The 17,486-nt window shown below is 34.6% G+C and overlaps 1 protein-coding gene and 3 long non-coding RNA genes across 6 annotated transcripts; all 4 read left to right on the forward strand.

Annotated features, from left to right (window-relative positions):
- The first annotated feature begins 5,022 nt into the window (after positions 1 to 5,022).
- Positions 5,023 to 5,766, forward strand: LOC120193608. The gene is made up of 4 exons (XR_005522868.1): positions 5,023 to 5,193; positions 5,271 to 5,394; positions 5,491 to 5,580; positions 5,686 to 5,766. It is a non-coding gene; the product is annotated as an uncharacterized LOC120193608 (long non-coding RNA).
- An 89-nt stretch (positions 5,767 to 5,855) lies between these two features.
- On the forward strand, positions 5,856 to 9,415 carry LOC120193597. 2 transcript variants are annotated; one of them, XR_005522866.1, is made up of 12 exons: positions 5,856 to 6,013; positions 6,105 to 6,181; positions 6,293 to 6,346; positions 6,437 to 7,317; positions 7,416 to 7,547; positions 7,739 to 7,917; positions 8,049 to 8,206; positions 8,292 to 8,388; positions 8,616 to 8,769; positions 8,872 to 8,984; positions 9,085 to 9,158; positions 9,238 to 9,415. It is a non-coding gene; the product is annotated as an uncharacterized LOC120193597 (long non-coding RNA). The 2 variants fall into 2 exon arrangements; XR_005522867.1 differs by having other exon boundaries at positions 8,093 to 8,206.
- A 931-nt stretch (positions 9,416 to 10,346) lies between these two features.
- On the forward strand, positions 10,347 to 11,821 carry LOC120193586 (ABC transporter G family member 37-like). Of its 2 annotated transcripts, XR_005522865.1 has the most exons (3): positions 10,351 to 10,997; positions 11,087 to 11,351; positions 11,453 to 11,819. XR_005522865.1 is itself a non-coding variant. In XM_039196057.1 (2 exons), the coding sequence occupies exons 1-2, from the start codon at positions 11,060 to 11,062 to the stop codon at positions 11,548 to 11,550; spliced, it is 390 nt and encodes a 129-aa protein (XP_039051988.1). In that variant the 5' UTR covers positions 10,347 to 11,059; the 3' UTR covers positions 11,551 to 11,821. The 2 variants fall into 2 exon arrangements, 1 of the variants encoding a protein (XP_039051988.1); XM_039196057.1 differs by having other exon boundaries at positions 10,347 to 11,351; positions 11,453 to 11,821.
- A 2,021-nt stretch (positions 11,822 to 13,842) lies between these two features.
- LOC120193615 lies at positions 13,843 to 14,185 on the forward strand. Its single transcript, XR_005522869.1, has 3 exons — positions 13,843 to 13,874; positions 13,960 to 14,043; positions 14,141 to 14,185. It is a non-coding gene; the product is annotated as an uncharacterized LOC120193615 (long non-coding RNA).
- Positions 14,186 to 17,486: the final 3,301 nt, after the last annotated feature.

Raw genomic sequence — 17,486 nt, forward strand, 5'->3', positions numbered from 1 at the left:
GGCTTGACGAGTTCCAACAGCTATAATTTTGACTTTTTTGACCATTGGATTGAACGTTGTTCAATGGTCGGTTTTTTTTAAAATTTCAATGGAACTCGTCACACCGGTGTGACGAGTTCCAACGACTATTTTCAATTTAAAAAGTAGTTGTTGGGTAAAGTAGTATAAATAGAGGTTTGGGTTGGATAGATTTTCACTTGTAATCAAACATTCTACTGAGAGCAAAATCTTTTATGTTGAAGAATTTTTGTTGAAATGACATCAAGGGATGGAATTTTATGTCTTGATGAAGTTCATATTTTGTCGATCGAGTTGACAACGGTAAGTTTAATTTGTTTTATTTCATTTTAGTTTTGACAAAATTATAGTATTATAATAATTATTTTATGTAATTGATTAAATAATTTTTTTCAAATTGTAGCAAGAGAACGAACAATTCGTCATCGAGGAATGACGAATGAAGCCCATCAGCGGATGATGATATATTTTTCACAATCGAATTATATGAAGCGACGTTTCTTCGCAAATTTAAGGTGATGCGGCACTGATATCCGTGTTGATTGAGCGTTGGAGGCCCGAAACGCATACGTTTCATTTTCTTGTGGTGAACTGACGATAACTTTGGAAGATATCGCGTATCAACTCGGCGTTCCGATTAATGGTATGTCATTGGTGCTTCGCAACACTTATAAGGTAAATGTTCTTATTTTAAATTTATTGGGAAATGAGGCTCCAACCTATGTCATTGATGGGTTGCGGGTATGGATGACATGGTTGGAAAGAGAATTTAGAGTAGATGAACAATCAACGGAGCAAGAGGTGATATATGCAGCTCGAGCATATCTTTTAACGTTGATTGGAGGGATCTTGCTACCGAATAAATCGGGCAATTTGGTGCACACCCAATATCTTTCGATTATGGAGGATTTCGTTGTATATCGCTAATCTAGTTGGGGTTCTACAATTTTGACATTTTTGTATCGTGAACTATATAAGGTGATCGTAGTCGTTAGAGGAAAAAAAATGAATGTAGCGGGTTGTTTAGTTTTGCTCCAATCATGGGTGTGGTATGGTTTCTCGTTTATGACGCCAATGGGATCATGGGATCATCTTCTTCATCACAGATAATCTCAATTTGAGGCGATGACATCAATGATGGCGTCAAATACCTTGAGTATTCCATCGTTTTCACCCGAAGATGTATATCAAAGTGGTGGAGTAGTGTTCAGAACACCGAAACCAGAATAAGAGGAAAATGAGGAAAGTGGATGACCATGACGAAATCAACGAGCACCATGTCATTACCATTCTACCACGCCTCGACATCGGCAAGAATTGCGCAAATATAAGTAAAATTTGTTTATTTAAGTTTTTTGTAGTCAATATTTAATTGTATAAAAAAATAATTTTTCAGTAATAAAAACTACCTTGATTTTGTGTTTAAAATAACTTTTGCACTTTTATGTATAAAGAAAAATGCATGCAAAACGACCTCTTTAATGCCTTCTATGTTATTAGTTAGGGGGAGTTTATGATTTTTCATGAAAATTAACAATATGTTCAAACTATGCTTAAGTGTATGTTTATTTTCTTGAACATACTTGATTTTCCCAATTAGAGTTGCCTATACCACTGTTCTTTTTGAAATTTTCATCTTATGTGTCTTTGTTGCAATTTTTGAATCATTATGTACACTTAGTATCGATGTTGTTCATCTAGTATCGATATTGTTCATCTAGTACCCATACTATTACTACAGCCTCGATAGGGTATCGATACTAGTCAGATTTTGCTTTGAAGTATCGATACTTCCTTCGAAGTACCAATACTACCTGTCAGGTTCAGCCTATAAAACCCTAAGATATCACAATTTTTCCTAAAACTCTAAAAACAACACTCAGTCGTCGAACCCTCTCTCAAATCCCTCTCTCAACATTGCCTCATTCCATCATTTTGAAGTCGAATTTGCGTTGTTTTTCAACTCTTCAACCTGCTAGCATAATCAAATTAGTGCATTCATCATCAAATTCCATCTCAATCCTAATTTTTAAGGTAATTTTTTAAACCCTGATTTTTTCTTTTCGAATATAGGGCTAGTTTTAGTTAGTTTTTGCTTAAACTAGTGAATGGACTTTACTTATTTTGCATTTTTACACTAAAATCTACAATTTTTTTCCAACAAAATCTTCAAGTTTTGAAATTTTAATTAAAAAAATAATATTTCGTTTGTTTATATATATATATATATATATATATATATTTATACTTTTGTTTTTCATAAAAATAATTTCATAAATTTTTAACACATTATTTTTTAGCTTATTATATTATTAATAATAATATTTTAGTTATAGAATACCTTGAATTGTGGACTCATATTGAGTTTTGGGATTAATTGATTGTATAAATATATATTGTTTATCCTTGTAGGTATAATCTTTATTCTGATTTTCGTTAAAATGTCTAACAAACGTCCTATATCATCACCCTCTCATGCTAATCCACCTCCTAACCCTCCGCCAAATCCTCCTCCCAATCCAACTGAAATGACAATCGTAAACTCTTGTTTTAATGAACCAAATCGTCAAAATCTATACTCCTGATACCTAAATCATTTTGAGTCTTATACTATTAGGGGTGAGCGTCTTCCTTATCTTAAGGCAATGCAAGAGATGAACTTCAAATACCTACCTCTTCTCCAAGCTTGGAAATTTGACAACACGTTCAAAGTAAAACCCGTAGTCTTTCACCAACTTGTCTGCATTTTATATTCTAATGCGGTTTGCATTCAAAATGAATCTCGTACTCAAACTGAAAGTATTCGTTCCTATCTCTTCGACGAATACATTACAATTGATTCTGACTCTATTGCTAGTGTCTTTGGTCTTGAAAACACCGGGATATATAATGAGCGAGATTTTGTCCCTTCTTCCTTAAAATATGAAAAAGCGCTAGTATAACTTTCACAAGAGTTTTCTTCACTTAATTATCTCTTGGTGGTTTCGAGCATCCGGAGGAAAATACTCTTCTTTTTGAAGTATCGACATTTGATGGATTCACTGTTATCAAAACAATAAAAGAATTAATCTTGCTCAAATCATTTTCGGTGAGCTAGTGGACACCATAAACCATATTCCCTCTAAGAGAGTCGAGTCTTTGGTGTATGGTTGTCTTCTTAGTAATTTCTTCATCAAAGCCGGTCTTAGAGTCAATCTAGATGTTGTCATCCCTTAGGTACCCAAATTGATTTTACGTCTCTCCGCAAGTCCAAGGGACTCAAGTTGGTACAAATTGGGAACGATCAACTAAAAAGACACCCGATGCTAGTTTTTCACATGCAGCTCCGGCCCCGACTCCTCCTCATATCGATGATGTTTTTACAGGATGTAGACGATCCTATAAATTGCATCCCTGATGAGCCACCTAGCGATAGTAGTGCGATGCCTCGCTATTTTCAATCGTTGACGGAGACATTGGATCTGAGTTTGCATCCATAAAGTTCCATTTTACTGCATTGGGGACTCAACTGACTGAGATGCAACGCGACACCCATGCTTGATTCGATGTCGTCAATGATAGACTCGATACTCTTTCTCAAGATGCATCTTTCCGTGCACCTCGTTCGGATCTCGATCCACCATCAGATGATTGATAATGTAATTGTTATGCTAGTTGTTCTTTTTTTGACGTTTCAAATATCATACGTTGAACCTTAAATTACTTAACATTTTGATATTTATCGTATTTCACATTTTTATTACCATGTTACCTCTTATTATGTTTATGACCATGCGCACTATTTTGGATATTTTATGTTAAAAATCTGAGTCCTATACTTGAAAAGTTTTTGAAATAATTTTTACTAAGGGTTTCAAACTTTAATCGAGTAAAAATGATTTTTAAATATAGTTGTACTGATACTACTATAACAATACCGATACTGTTAAAGAAGTGCCGATACATATATCGATACTAAAACCCAAAAAAAATGAAATAACCGATAATGCTGATGCATACCGATACGGTAAAACAGAATGCTATAATGGTATCGATATCATATAGGATATCGATACTACTTAGAGTAGTAGTACCGATACTCTGAGTTATGGTACCGGTACTGTCAAACAGAATGCTAAATTGATACTGATATTATATATGATTGATACTACTTAGAGTAGTAGTACTGATACTGCTGAGGCAGTATCGACTGTCAAAACAGAATGCTAAAATGGTACTGATACCATATGATATCGATACTACTTAGAGTAGTACCGATACTGCTGAGGTAGTACCGATACTATTAAAATATAATGCTAGAATGGTACCGATACCATATGTAATATCGATACCACTTAGATTAGTAGCACTGATACTATGAGTAATTGTACCGATACTACTCCTTTAGTTTTGAGTCAGTTAAATTTCCATTGAAATTTTTTTAAAAAATTGAAAATTATTGGCGATGAAACTCGTCACGCCGGCGTGAAGAGTACTTCCAAGTCCATAAAATATTATTTTTTTAATTTTCTTTTAAAAAACAAAAAAAATATTATTTTTTATTGACGAGTCCCTTTTGAAATTTATTTTTTAATCATGCTGTGAGGCCCACCTGACACGACCCATTAAAAAAATTATATCTTATGAGACTGTTGCAATTATTGTAGATCCTAAATTAAAAATTTGGGTGCCTTAATGGACTAATAATTTACTTAGGAGCCGTATGGGCCAATTTGGCCATAGTTGAGAGTTGAGAGAGTCGAAATCAGTAAATGGATGAATAAATAATGAAATAATTTAATTATAAGATAATATTGTTTATAATTTTTTAAATAATTAATAATGTATGTACCCTTTGCAGATACAATTATTCGAGTACACGACCTTTAACGAGAATAACAACACATTTTACTACGGAAACAAAATTTTATATTATTAATATATATGTATTTACTTTTAAAAATATTTTTAGATCTACCAAGAGTGTAGGATGTAGATGTATATATGTGTGTGATTATCGAGTATTGAGGACCGAGTGGACTCAGGATGAAGGAAGATGTCGCAATGGACATGGAAATGGATATACTTAACAAGCTTCCACCACCTCTGGAACGCCGCCCTTCATTGACAACCTCATCAAAAACATTCAAACCGATAACTTACGCTTGCTGCACAGTATCAACAAAGATTACTCAGGTAATGATATTAATAAAACCTACAAATAAAATTATAAAATTTATACGTGGCTGTAGCTGAACTGGAAACTTTTGCAGAGTTGATGTAAAACTACCAACTGTGAAAGTGAGATACAAGAACCTCCGCGTGGAAGCTGAATGTGATGTAGTTCATGGGAAGCCGCTACCTACACTATGGAATTCTTTAAAAACCATGGTTTCTGTATGTTTGTGTATATATATATATATTCCAGGATTAAATGTTGTAGTGCAGCCAACCATGCTTGCTGGACTAAGTTATTTGGATGTTATTGCGCAGTTCCCTGCAGCAGCAAAACTGATGGGTTCGAAATCACGCAGCTAAAATATGCCTTATCGGCGATGTCAGTGGCATCATAAAATCTGGAAGGTGCCATGATTTTTGAAGTTAAAAACTGGGTTGGCTAGATCCATTTCAGAGTTGAATTAATGTATCTAAATTTTTATGCACCATCTGCTAATATACATCTTGCAGGATGACTCTACTTCTTGGTCCTCCAGGACGTGGGAAGACCACCTTGTTGAGGCACTTTCCGGAAATCTAGACCGATCGCTTGGGTATATTCCTACTTTACTTTGATTCATGAAACTTATCCATGCGTATAGTGTGGTGTGTGTATCATTGAGTTGGCTTGCTTCCACTAGGTCACAGGGGAAGTTTCTTATAATGGATACAAACTGGTAGAGTTTGTTCCCCAGAAAACTTGTGCATACATAAGGCAAAATGACTTTCACATTTCTGAGATGACAGTGAGGGAAACACTTGATTTCTCGGCCGTTGTCAGGTCTAAGAAGTCATGCAGGTATATATATTGTTTTCCCTCAGCTAGATATGCCTAATCAGGCTTTAGATTTTGATCCTTGTTCCTCTATTTGTATGGTTTTATGTCACAGAGATGATGATGGAGGTCAGTAGAAGAGAGGCTGAGGCAGGAATTGTCCCTGATCCAGTAATTAATACTTACATGAAGGTGATTGCAAAAGCAATATAAGTTACTTTATTCTTATATATCTTACTATTTAGTATTGATTAATTTACCACAAGCATAAACGATTAACGTGGTTAGTGTTCATTTCCGTAGGCAACATCTGTCAAAGGGCGAAGGGAAACGCTTCAAACCGACTACATACTAAAAGTAATTGTATTAATCAAGCTTAATTTGAAAATCGAATGCATTTTTGTAACGGTTCCTCAATTCTGCTAACATGTTCTGCATTTTGGCCAGATCCTTGGACTTGATATTTGTGCCGAAACCTTATTGGTGATGCTCTAAAAAGAGGTATCTCTGGTGGCCAGAAGAAAAGATTGAGTACAGTTAGTGATTTGCTGGTGTATGTAAATAGCAAAGTTTAGCTGGGAACTAATTATCCCAAAATAGGTAAATGCTAAATCTTTTGGTCGGTTCTGATTTCAGCTTGAATATGGTTTCTCTAACTATGCAGGAGAGATCGTTGTAGGTTCTGTAAAACTTTGTTTACGGATGAAATAACAAATGGACTTGACAGTTCCACTGCATTTCAGATTGTTGCTCGTCTTCAGCAGCTTGTGCATATGATAGATGCAACATTGTTGCTTTCACTGCTACAGCCCGCACCAAACTTTTGATCTCTTTGACGATGTTATCTTGATGGCAGAAGGGAAAAATGTGTATCATGGATCACGAGATCACATCCTCGATTTTTTTTTCGAAAACTGTGGGTTTAGGTGTCCTCCAAGGAAAGCGGTCACGGACTTCCTTCAGGTGGAAAGTGAAATCTAGTTTTTGATCCCTTTCATGCAGTGCAGCCTCCTGCTTCTTCAACTTTAAAGTATTTACGTTTGTATTTTTCAGGTGTTATGCAAGCAAGATCAAGCACAATACTGGTACAGCACTGAGCTGCCCTACTCATATTTTCGGTGGATATGTTCCCCCAGAAATTAAGGCATCCCTCTTGGGAAAAAGATTAGGATCTCTTAGAACCATATGATAAGTCCCAATTCCATAAAGATTCCCTTTCCTTTAGTGAGTACTCTGTTTCTAAATGGGAAATCTTTAAAGCTTGCATGTCAAGGGAGCCTCTACTTTTGAGAAGGAATTCGATCTTTTACGTATTCAAAATAATTCAGGTGAGGATTTCTTCTCTCATTCTGTTTCACAAGTAAACTTATTCATAAAGCTTCTGAAATCTGAACATTGAAACATTAAAATCATCTTCTTTTGGCAGCTTGTCATTGTAGCGTGCGTCACAATGTCTGTATTTTACAAGACACGATGGATCGATATTGTTCATGCGAATTACTACCATCCTCCACTGTTTTTCACTCTCATCATACTTGTGGTGGATGAGTTTCCGGAGGTGTACATGACAATTTCAAGACTCCCAGTTTTCTATAAGCAGAAAATGTTATGCTTTTACCCAGCTTGGGCGTATGCAATTCCAACAGCCATTTTAAAGCTTCCTATTCTTTTTTGCAATCCCTGATTTGGACATCTATCACTTACTTCACATGGGATATGCTCCTGAGGTTTGTGGATGAGTTTCCGGAGGTGTACATGACAATTTCAAGACTCCCAGTTTTCTATAAGCAGAAAATGTTATGCTTTTACCCAGCTTGGGCGTATGCAATTCCAACAGCCATTTTAAAGCTTCCTATTTCTTTTTTGCAATCCCTGATTTGGACATCTATCACTTACTTCACAATGGGATATGCTCCTGAGGTTTCAAGGTGAAAATAGAAAATATAGAATACTAATAGTATTGATGGAATTGGAAAGAAAATATTATTTTCTTCATAGCATACACAAGCAAACAAGATTTATTCTGGTTGGTGAGCCTAAAAATTTGTGATGTTTTCAGGTTTTTCTGTCAGTTTGTGACGTTTTTTGCGGTACAAGTGACAGCAATATCCTTGTTCCGATTTGGCTTCCATTTTCCAGAATTTTAATTCTTCAGTGGCAGCTTCTAGCCTCATAATCATTTACACTGGTTATTCTGTGGCTTCGTCATTCCGTGGCGTAGAGTTCTTCCGACCCTCTTCATCAGCTTATTTAAATGATCCCTGTAAAGGTTCATACTAGTTAATTTTTTCCTTCCTTGCAGCATCCTGGCCTGGTTGGATGAAGTGGCTTTTTTGGGTTTCTCCTATGTCATATGCAGAGATAGCGGAAACGAATTTCTTCCTCGACGATGGCAACAGGTGAGATTCAATGGTTGAAATGTACTACTTTATTTCATGTGCTTAAGCAGCCTTCTTCAAAAGGATGGATTATTTCAATTATGATATTTATAGCAAACACCTGCAGGATCACAAAAAGATGTTAACAATTGATTACGGTTGTACGACTGACTCGCTGCTTGCTTAATGGAAGTTCTCAGCAAAGCAGAAACTGTATTTTACTTTCCATTTTTTATTTTATTTTGCAGATGCTGACCATGGGCATTACAATAGGACAAGCAACACTAGAGAGTCGTGGACTAAGCTTCGATGAACATCTTTTCTGGATAGCAATAGCTGCATTGTTTGGTTTTGCTATAGTTTATAACATAGGATTCACGTTGGCCCTAGGTTTCTTGAAGCGTAAGTTCATCTTTTCGGTTCTTCGGAACAATTTTCTATGTTTTAACTTATTAATAAGAGAAATACACGGTTATTTACCATTGAAATTTGGAACATATGCAGCACCGGGATGGTCCCGTGTTATGCTTACACGCACAAAGCTTTCTGGGATACAGAAGGGGGATTCTTGTGGGGTGAAGGCATGGAGAGTGAATCAAGCAATTTGGATTCTTCTGGTAAGAAGCCAGCTATTAATGATTATTCCTAGTTTTTCGTTATAAAATTGTTCTTTCCGTTATCATTCTCATATTTATGGTTGCTTTGTCTACATCACAGGCAGGATGGTATTACCTTTTGAACCTTTAACATTAACCTTTCAGAACGTGCAATACTATATCGACACCCCTTCGGTAATCAAAACATTCTTCTTTGGCAAAATCATATTCCTAAGCCATGGAATCTTGATGCACTGTTTCTTCTTGGCTTTAGGAATGAGAAAAAGAGGATACTCTCAGAGAAAGTTGCAACTCCTTTCAAATGTTACAGGAGCACTACGACCTGGTATTCTAACAGCATTGATGGGTACTAGTGAAGCAGGAAAAAACGACTCTTCTCGATGTCCTTGCAGGGAGAAAAACTACAGGCCGCATATACGGAGAAATTAAAGTTGGTGGATATCCTAAAGTAGGAACTGTCTTTCGGTTGGGCCCAGAATTGAGCTTCGACTTGAATAATTGGATTAGAGTCGCCACCTATCATTTTAAAAAATATTTAGGTAGATCGGACATCATTACTTGATCTGCGCTTTTCCAGAAATATGTCGGGTTCGGGAATCAGTTACGGTCAAGGAAGGATTAAAACCCTTGAACTGCCCTTTTGATTTCAATTAATTTTCGTGTCTTAGTAGCGAAAATTAAAATTTAAAACATTCATTTCGAATAATTACCTTTGATTGATTGAAAGTATTCTTAAAAAGTCCAAATTGTTAGATAATAAATAATATATAAACATTAAATAAATCAAGGGAAAAATAAAATTATGAAATAAATAAATTATAAAAGACTTAAATTAAGGAATAAGTTAAAGCCTAATAACAAGATTAAAATAATAAAATATGCAATGAATTCATAGGAGTGAATATTCGAAACAAAAAAAAACAAGGTATGGAACGAATTTAATTTAAAATATAGGATCTACAATACCAATTAAACACTTATCTTCTAAACAAATCTTAAGAACCAAAACGAAAGTCTCTCAAATACTATGGCCAAAGTCCAAATACCATATGTATGAATACAAACAACCACATGCTAAAATATAAACACCTATAAATGTAGTATCCAAAATTGAATAATTTCATAAATGCATCAATCATAAACGATGATAAAAATGAGAGTACAAATAAAAAAAACTCGAAATAAAAGGAAATAAATTCCATTCAATGACTGAAATGCAAATTTACAAAACAAAACACTGAAATGTAAACTTTACCAAATACAAACCTTTTATTGCGATTACACCACATGCGGGACCCTAACTCATTTCACGCCAAAGATGTAATCCAAAACAAAATTTGAACCGGGCCCCACAATTTCATTTCACTTTTCTAAAACCTAAAGCTCTCTCATTTTCCTCTCTACTTCCTTTACGCCGCAGAGCATGGTGAGACTTGCAAGTCTCTCATGCCACCGTGAATTGATGGCTTCGGTTGTGACTTTTAAGGCTCCGGTGAAGCTACCAAAGGCCAGATCTTCTCTAAAAGGAATGTTTCTCTTCTTCTTTTTTATTTTTTTCCCTCGAAGGGTTTTTTTTTGCTCAAAACTCCAATGGTCTTTTCAAATCTCTCTATTTTCTCTGATTTTTTCTCCGTATTTTTTTATGTTCGAGACCCCTCCAACTGGGTCCTCTGTATTTCTCCCCCTTCAAGCCTTCGGGTTTCCCCTTCACATATAGTAGCATGCATGAGAGTTTAGTGGTGGAGTAGTTTGCATCAAACCCAGATTTTGCGGGATTTCTTCTGTTATTTGAATGGGTTTAGTGGATTTGAAAGTAGATTTAGTGGGATTGGGTTGTTCTGGTGATGGTTTGTTGATTTTTTTCATTGATGGGCGAAAAGTAGTGTCTACACTAGGATATCTGGTTATTGTGAACAAAATGACATACATTCTCCGTAAATCATTGTACAAGAATCTATATTTTTTTCAGTTTTGTTGCGCCTGACTTCTCATATTGACTCTAAAACTAGAGCTGTAAGATTATCAAATCTAAAAGAAAATGTTTTCATATCAACAAAAGTTTGAGTAAAGTTGTGATGAAGTTGATTTTGATGACATTTCAGGTGTTCGTTAAAGACGTTCTTGAGATTATGGAACACAATGAAGTCAAGGATGCCTTAGTTGGGATACCTGGTATTTCTGGTTTATCAAACGCACAACATAAGCGGCTTACAATAGCAGTCGAGCTTGTTGCTAACCCCTCCGTAATTTTCATGGATGAACCTATATCTGGCTTGGATGCAAGAGCAGCAGCCATTGTCATGCGTGCAGTCAAGAATGTTGTTGACACATGTCGAACAATTATTTGTACAATCCACCAATCAAGCTGTAGATACTCGTTTTTATCTGGATTCTCGTTTTATTAATTATTATTAAATATTATTATTATTTATTATTATTATTATTAATTATATTTTACACATTTATAGGCCCAAATGAGGCCCAATACATGCCCAACAGTCAAACTCAGACCCAATTACAACCAGATCTAACCCGAAGCCCAACTGCAACTGAAGCCCGATCTTGATCCGACCAGTTAGTGTTTTAAAAACACTATATGTTCATCTCAACAATCAGTCATCGATGTGCACAAAATTTGGACCGTTCATAGGCACGTGTGATGCATATGTCGTCTCTTTATCTCCCAATCGGCGCGTGAATCACCGTCGATCACTCCTGAACCTTCGTCGTTATCAATTTACATTAACAACCCCAAATCAGAGAAAACAATAGCCTAAATCAAAACCCATTAAAAATATATTAAATTCTGAAAAATCAGGATTTCATCAGTAAGATTCAGAAAAATAATATGCCTACATCCTAGATATCACCATCTCCCAAAAAAATGTAACCATAAATCAAGAAAATGAGAAGGAGAAAAACAGAAATCATTGGGGAGAAAAAAAAAAAGAACAACCAGAAAAATCAGAGAAAGAGAGACTGAGATGTTCGGAAAAAAATAAAAACAAAAAAGAGAACGATTTCGAACTAAAGAGAGAGAAAAACTTACCTTGAGGGAGATTCGATCGTCAATGGCTTCTCCGAAATGTGAAAACCCTATCTTAAGGTAAAGATTTTTTTTTAGATTTGTTTTTGGGAGACTCGGTTTTAGGTTGGTTTTAGAGAGAGACAGAAGAGATGAGAGAGGAAAAGCTGAGGGCTTATTAGGGGTTCAGTTAGCCACACCCTAGTTGTCGCTTCACGGCAGCCGGGGCTTTCTCCCTACGACGGTGGAGTGAAGGAGGGGAGGGGAAGTTAGAGAGATTTTATTATCTCTCTCTGGTGTTGAATGAAAAAAAGGAGTAAATGGGGAGAAGGGACGGTTTTGGCCTTGATATCGAATATATATATATGCGGTGTTCGAAACGACAGCGTTTTGACGAAGAGGGGGAGACCGAGTGCTGGGATTTAAGGGATATTATCAGTTTTGTTCCTTCACCTTTGTAATTTCACCCGTGTCTTTAAATTGTTGTGGGCTAATTACTTTTTAGATCCTCCCTCGTTTGTAATATGTTATTTTGGTGCTTAATGAAACTTTGTATTTCTTTGATTTTGGTCTCTCTATTTAGTTTACATTTTATTATTGCCCTATTTACATAAATGACCTATTTATATGTATATTATTAATCTAGTATCTGTATTTTTAATCGGTTTATGTTAGGTATTATATGTTTGTTTTAATGCGTTTTAGTCACTTTTATTTGTTTTTGTGTTCTTGGTTAAATTATTGTTGGTGGCCTTGTATTTTACATCTTTATTTCGGTCTGTATGCTGCTTTGAGTTTTATTTCAGTTTCAGTATTCATATTAAATAATATTTGTATATTAGTCCTGATTTGTTATATTATTATTATGGTACCTCTAAAGTTTCTGTTCGCAATTTGGTCCTAATTTACTATGTAGGATTAAATACTTTTATTAGAATTTTAATTTATCATGTTTGTAAATGTTTCATTTATTCATCTCTATATATTGTGCTTTGGGTATAATTTTTAGTTATTCTCGTATTTGTAGGGTATTTTTAATCTTGGTAGTTGGTTTAGAAAGTTTGTATTTTGGTCCTTTATTTATGAGTATGTTTAGACCTTATTTTTTTATATAAATCATCATTGTTTTCTAAAATATGTAAATGGAAATTTCATTGTGAGAGAAATCTACGAAAATATCTCCCAACTACAAGGGAAGGTATCTTTTCGAGGATTTTTCGCATAAATGTTTTTATTCAATAGTTTTATTCGCTTTAGTTTATTATGCTTGATTATTTTTCGCCTATTTTATTTTTTGTTTTATTTTATTTTGTGAAAAATGTGAAATAATGTCATTTTGTGAGGGGAATCTATGAAAAAGTCTCCTGACTATAAAGTAAGTGCATTTTCAAGGATTGTTTGTACAAAATGATGTATTTTTACTTATAAGAATAATTATAATATTTTATTCTATAAAAAATCTTTCGGACTATTAATCTTTTTGATCCATTGCATCCCTTATTTTAAGTTGTTTTAATTGACACTTATTTAAATAAATTTGAATAAATAGAAGGATCATAATTTAAAAAATTTTCGAAGTTTATAATTTTCAATATTTAAACAACATATAATCGTTCAGGTACCAAAATTTGGCGTTATGGGTACTCTTCCCCACACGTAATCCACTTCCGAACTCTTAAAAATGAATTTTGGTAAAGCGCAGACAATTTTTGTCGTTTAAGGTTTCCAATCTACCTAACTTAAATGTTGGTGACGACTCCAAAATTGAATTTCATCGCATTCCCCGAAATTAAATTTTTTAAGTCTAACGGATCCGAGGAAGATGTTATGACACAAGTATTGATATATTTGAAGCATTTGATGAGGTAAAACCAGTTATGTTAATGTCGTATATCAAAGTAAGGAATTTTCTCGCTATAGATTTGTATGTATATGTTGCCTTCATCGCAGTGATTTCTTCTGAAAAATGGTGGGAGCTTAATCTACTATGGCCCATTAGGTCAAGATTCCTGTAAAGTTGTAGAGTATTTTGAGGTTGGTTCAAGTTCAACCACCCCATATCTTTCCATTCTCCAGTAACTCCATTACTCTCGATCAACCTTGACCTTATGCTATCTGAATTCTTACTGAGAGTGTTCCTGGAGTGCCCAAGATTAAAGACAATTGTAATCCAACAACATGGATGCGAGGTAACATCCCCATCTATAGAGGCTGAACTAGGAGCAGATTTTGCAGAAATTTAATGAAATCTGCTTTATATGAGTGACTTCTGAAGATACTAAATTTTTTACCCATTTTATTATTATAATATTATCATAATTATTATTAAAATAAATATATATTATTATTATTATAAAAAAAATAATAATAATAATTACAAACAGGCCCAGATTGGACCGACCCAATTACAAATGGCCCAAACAAAACCTAACAGATTAGGGTTTCCCTCTTCCCAGCCGCCTCAGCTTGCTACCGTTGGATCTGGCAAGATCCAACGGTCCAGAGATACCCAACAAGGAAACCCTAGGGTATCATAACCCTAGGGACATGTCCCAGCTGCCAGTGCCACGCCGCGACGCCGCCGCCTTGCTGAAGAATCCAGAAGCTTTGATGTTTCAACACCAGCCGCACAGTCTCCCCAAATGGTGAGTCACCACTGGAAGTCCGGTGACTCACCGAAGAACCCCTTTTGGGACCGGTCCGAAGCTATCATCGGTGGTAGCTATAAAAGCCACCGAGCCCCTGCCAAGAAGAGAAAAAAGAGAGGAAGAACCGAGAAAGAGAGACAGACGGAGAGAGACAGAAACAGAGAGCAAAGATACAAAAACGAAGAACAAACAACCCACAACTAGCAGTAACCAAAACAGAAACAAAAAAGAAAGGAAAGAAGCTTACGAGGAAGCCACCGGACCTTTTTAAACGTCACCAAAACCTTCGAAAACCGAAGGTATTTCTTTAGATTTGCTCCGATCAAGAGCTATTTAGGAGAAAAAAAGCACCGGAACCGTCCTTAGGACGGTCCGATCTACATAATGATAAAAAATAAAATTTTCCGGCCACCGGATGCGGTGGCCGGCGGTGAGGGTCACGGCGACAGACGGTTGCCGTCTGGTGACCGGCTTCCCTCCGATGAGGGAAGCTAGAGAGAGGGGAGAGCGTTTATTCTCTCTCAGTTAGAGAGAGAAATAAAAAAAATGAAATATGGCCCGAAGGGCCAGCTGAATTCGGCTTTAATAGCCCTTGAATGACGTCGTTCAGGGAGGGCTATTCGTGTAATTATTTTAGTCCTTTATATTAAAATAATATATTTAGGGTAAATAACAGATTTAGTTCGTTAATTTTAATAATTAATATTTTAATCCGAATAGTTTGTTTTAATTTATTTTATTCTATATCCGAATTTTTATAATTTTTTTAGTCACTAAATTAATAATAAGAAAATAGCATGTTTAATCCCTATAATTTGATTAATTATGAATTAGGTATTTAATTTTAATTTACTATAATTTAGTCACTAATTTTAAATGTTTTCATTTATTTTACTGCTTTTAAATATATCGTTCTAATTGTATTTTATTGTTTTAATTTTACTTGTTTATATTTAAATATTTTTATTATTATTATGTAGTCATAAATATATAATAAATAATAATTTATATTTTTTTCAATAAATTATTTTAATATTTATTTTTCAATATCGAAGAAAAGGGCAGTCTTAATACAACTGGATGTCCTATTCTGGTATTTTAAAATTAAATATTATAAAAAAAATATTATTTAATTTTATTCAAATTAATATTTAATATCAAAGAAAGAGCTGTCTTAAGGCACTTAGAAGTCCTTTTCCGATATTTTTAAATATTTTTTATATAATTTTGAAATAATAGGATAAATTAAATATATTTTGAATTTTTAAATTTTTAATAATAGAGACAATTTATAATTAAAAAGTACCAATTTAGACGTTGTAGGGGTGCTAATCCTTCCCTAAACGTAACCGACTACGAATCCCTTTTTATTATTAAAAAGAACGAATTTTTGGTTATAAACGCATATCAGTTCATTTTTTAATTGATGTTTTCTTAAAACTCTTTAAAAAAAATTTTTAGGTATTCGACCTACCTGACCCAAAAGGCCGATGGCGACTCCCAAATTATTTTCAAGACCATTTATTCACATCAATTTTCCCGCCAAATAAATATTTCGTGCCCGGACGAAAACGGGTTACGACAGCTTGGCGACTCCGCTGGGGATGGTCAAACTTTTAAAATCAATTATAATTGTCTCTAAAATTTATATATTTAATTTATAATTTTTTCTTTTCAAATTTTTTATATATTTATTATTATAGTATGTATATATTTCCTATTAATATTTTTTATTTGCAAGTATTTTATTTCATTATTTATTTTTCTGTCAGAGGTTTGAACATTTCTCCTCACACACAACACTTGCATTGCATAACATAAAGCTCTATAATTGAGTTGTCCCTTTTAAGTGGGAGTGAAAGCGACGTCTTCGTGAGAATTTATTCTCAGTGTCAGACCTAGCAAGTAACTTTCGGGGTTCATATGCTCTATGTCTTCGTGAGAATTTATTCTCCGTGTCAGGCATAGAGAAATGTATCCCCTCGAATTGAACTCGATCCACTTTAGTCTGTGATGGACTAGGATTGAGGGTTATAAACCCAAGGGGGCAATAACAAGGACAATTCGGGTACCTTTATTCTTAGATCTGAAACCTTGCATATAATAAACCCTAAAAACTCTTCCGGTCTGAAGTCATGCCGAAATTTTGTCCAAAATAGGTGTACACACAGGAGAAATGAATTCTAACTTTCCTGTTAATTTATTTTTTTTACTGATTAAATTACATGTAAATTTAAATTATTTAAATTATGAAAAAGCATGTTTAAATAAAGATATTTAGGTAGATATTATTGTTAAATTCTTTATTATGTAAACTAATTCATTTCTTTTTGTGTGTTCTTTATTTTTTTTGCATAGCATCATACAGGATAAAAGGCATTGATCCTCGTGTTAATTGTCTCATTGGAAAGCTTTCATCCATGGATAAAAAGTGTTCAAATCAAAATTCTAAACTCAGAAGTAAGACAGTGGGCTGAGGACTTACAAAGACAAGAAGGAGACAGTCTGCAGGATGATTATGTATCTGACTTGACCAGTTATGCTCCAGTTTTGCTAAAAGAAATGATATGCAAGATTTGCGAAGCATTTGGGAAAGTTGGGATTCAAACAAAAAATTGCAGTTTTATCAGACTTACGGAGACATCCCATATTTGCTCTATGTCGAAGTTGATGAATTACTCAGAGCCCTAATTCAATTCTGGAATCCAGGGTATAATTGCTTCACTCTCAATAAGGAGGACTTGGTCCCTACTATTGAAGAGTACACAACTTGGCTACATATAGAAGGGGCTTTGGAGAATCGAATCTATTCAAAGTCAATTAAAACTC

The sequence above is a fragment of the Hibiscus syriacus genome, unplaced genomic scaffold (assembly GCF_006381635.1).
Source record: "Hibiscus syriacus cultivar Baekdansim isolate YM2019G1 unplaced genomic scaffold, ASM638163v2 tig00004355_pilon, whole genome shotgun sequence".
NCBI lineage: Eukaryota > Viridiplantae > Streptophyta > Magnoliopsida > Malvales > Malvaceae > Hibiscus > Hibiscus syriacus.

What these genes read in the sequence shown, in the direction of transcription:
- LOC120193586 (XM_039196057.1), top strand. Translation starts at nt 11,060, where the DNA reads ATGAAGTTGATTTTGATGACATTTCAGGTGTTCGTTAAAGACGTTCTT. An exon ending in TACAATCCACCAATCAAGCT is followed by an intron (nt 11,352 to 11,452) that starts GTAGATACTCGT and finishes ACACATTTATAG; the next exon opens with GCCCAAATGAGGCCCAATAC.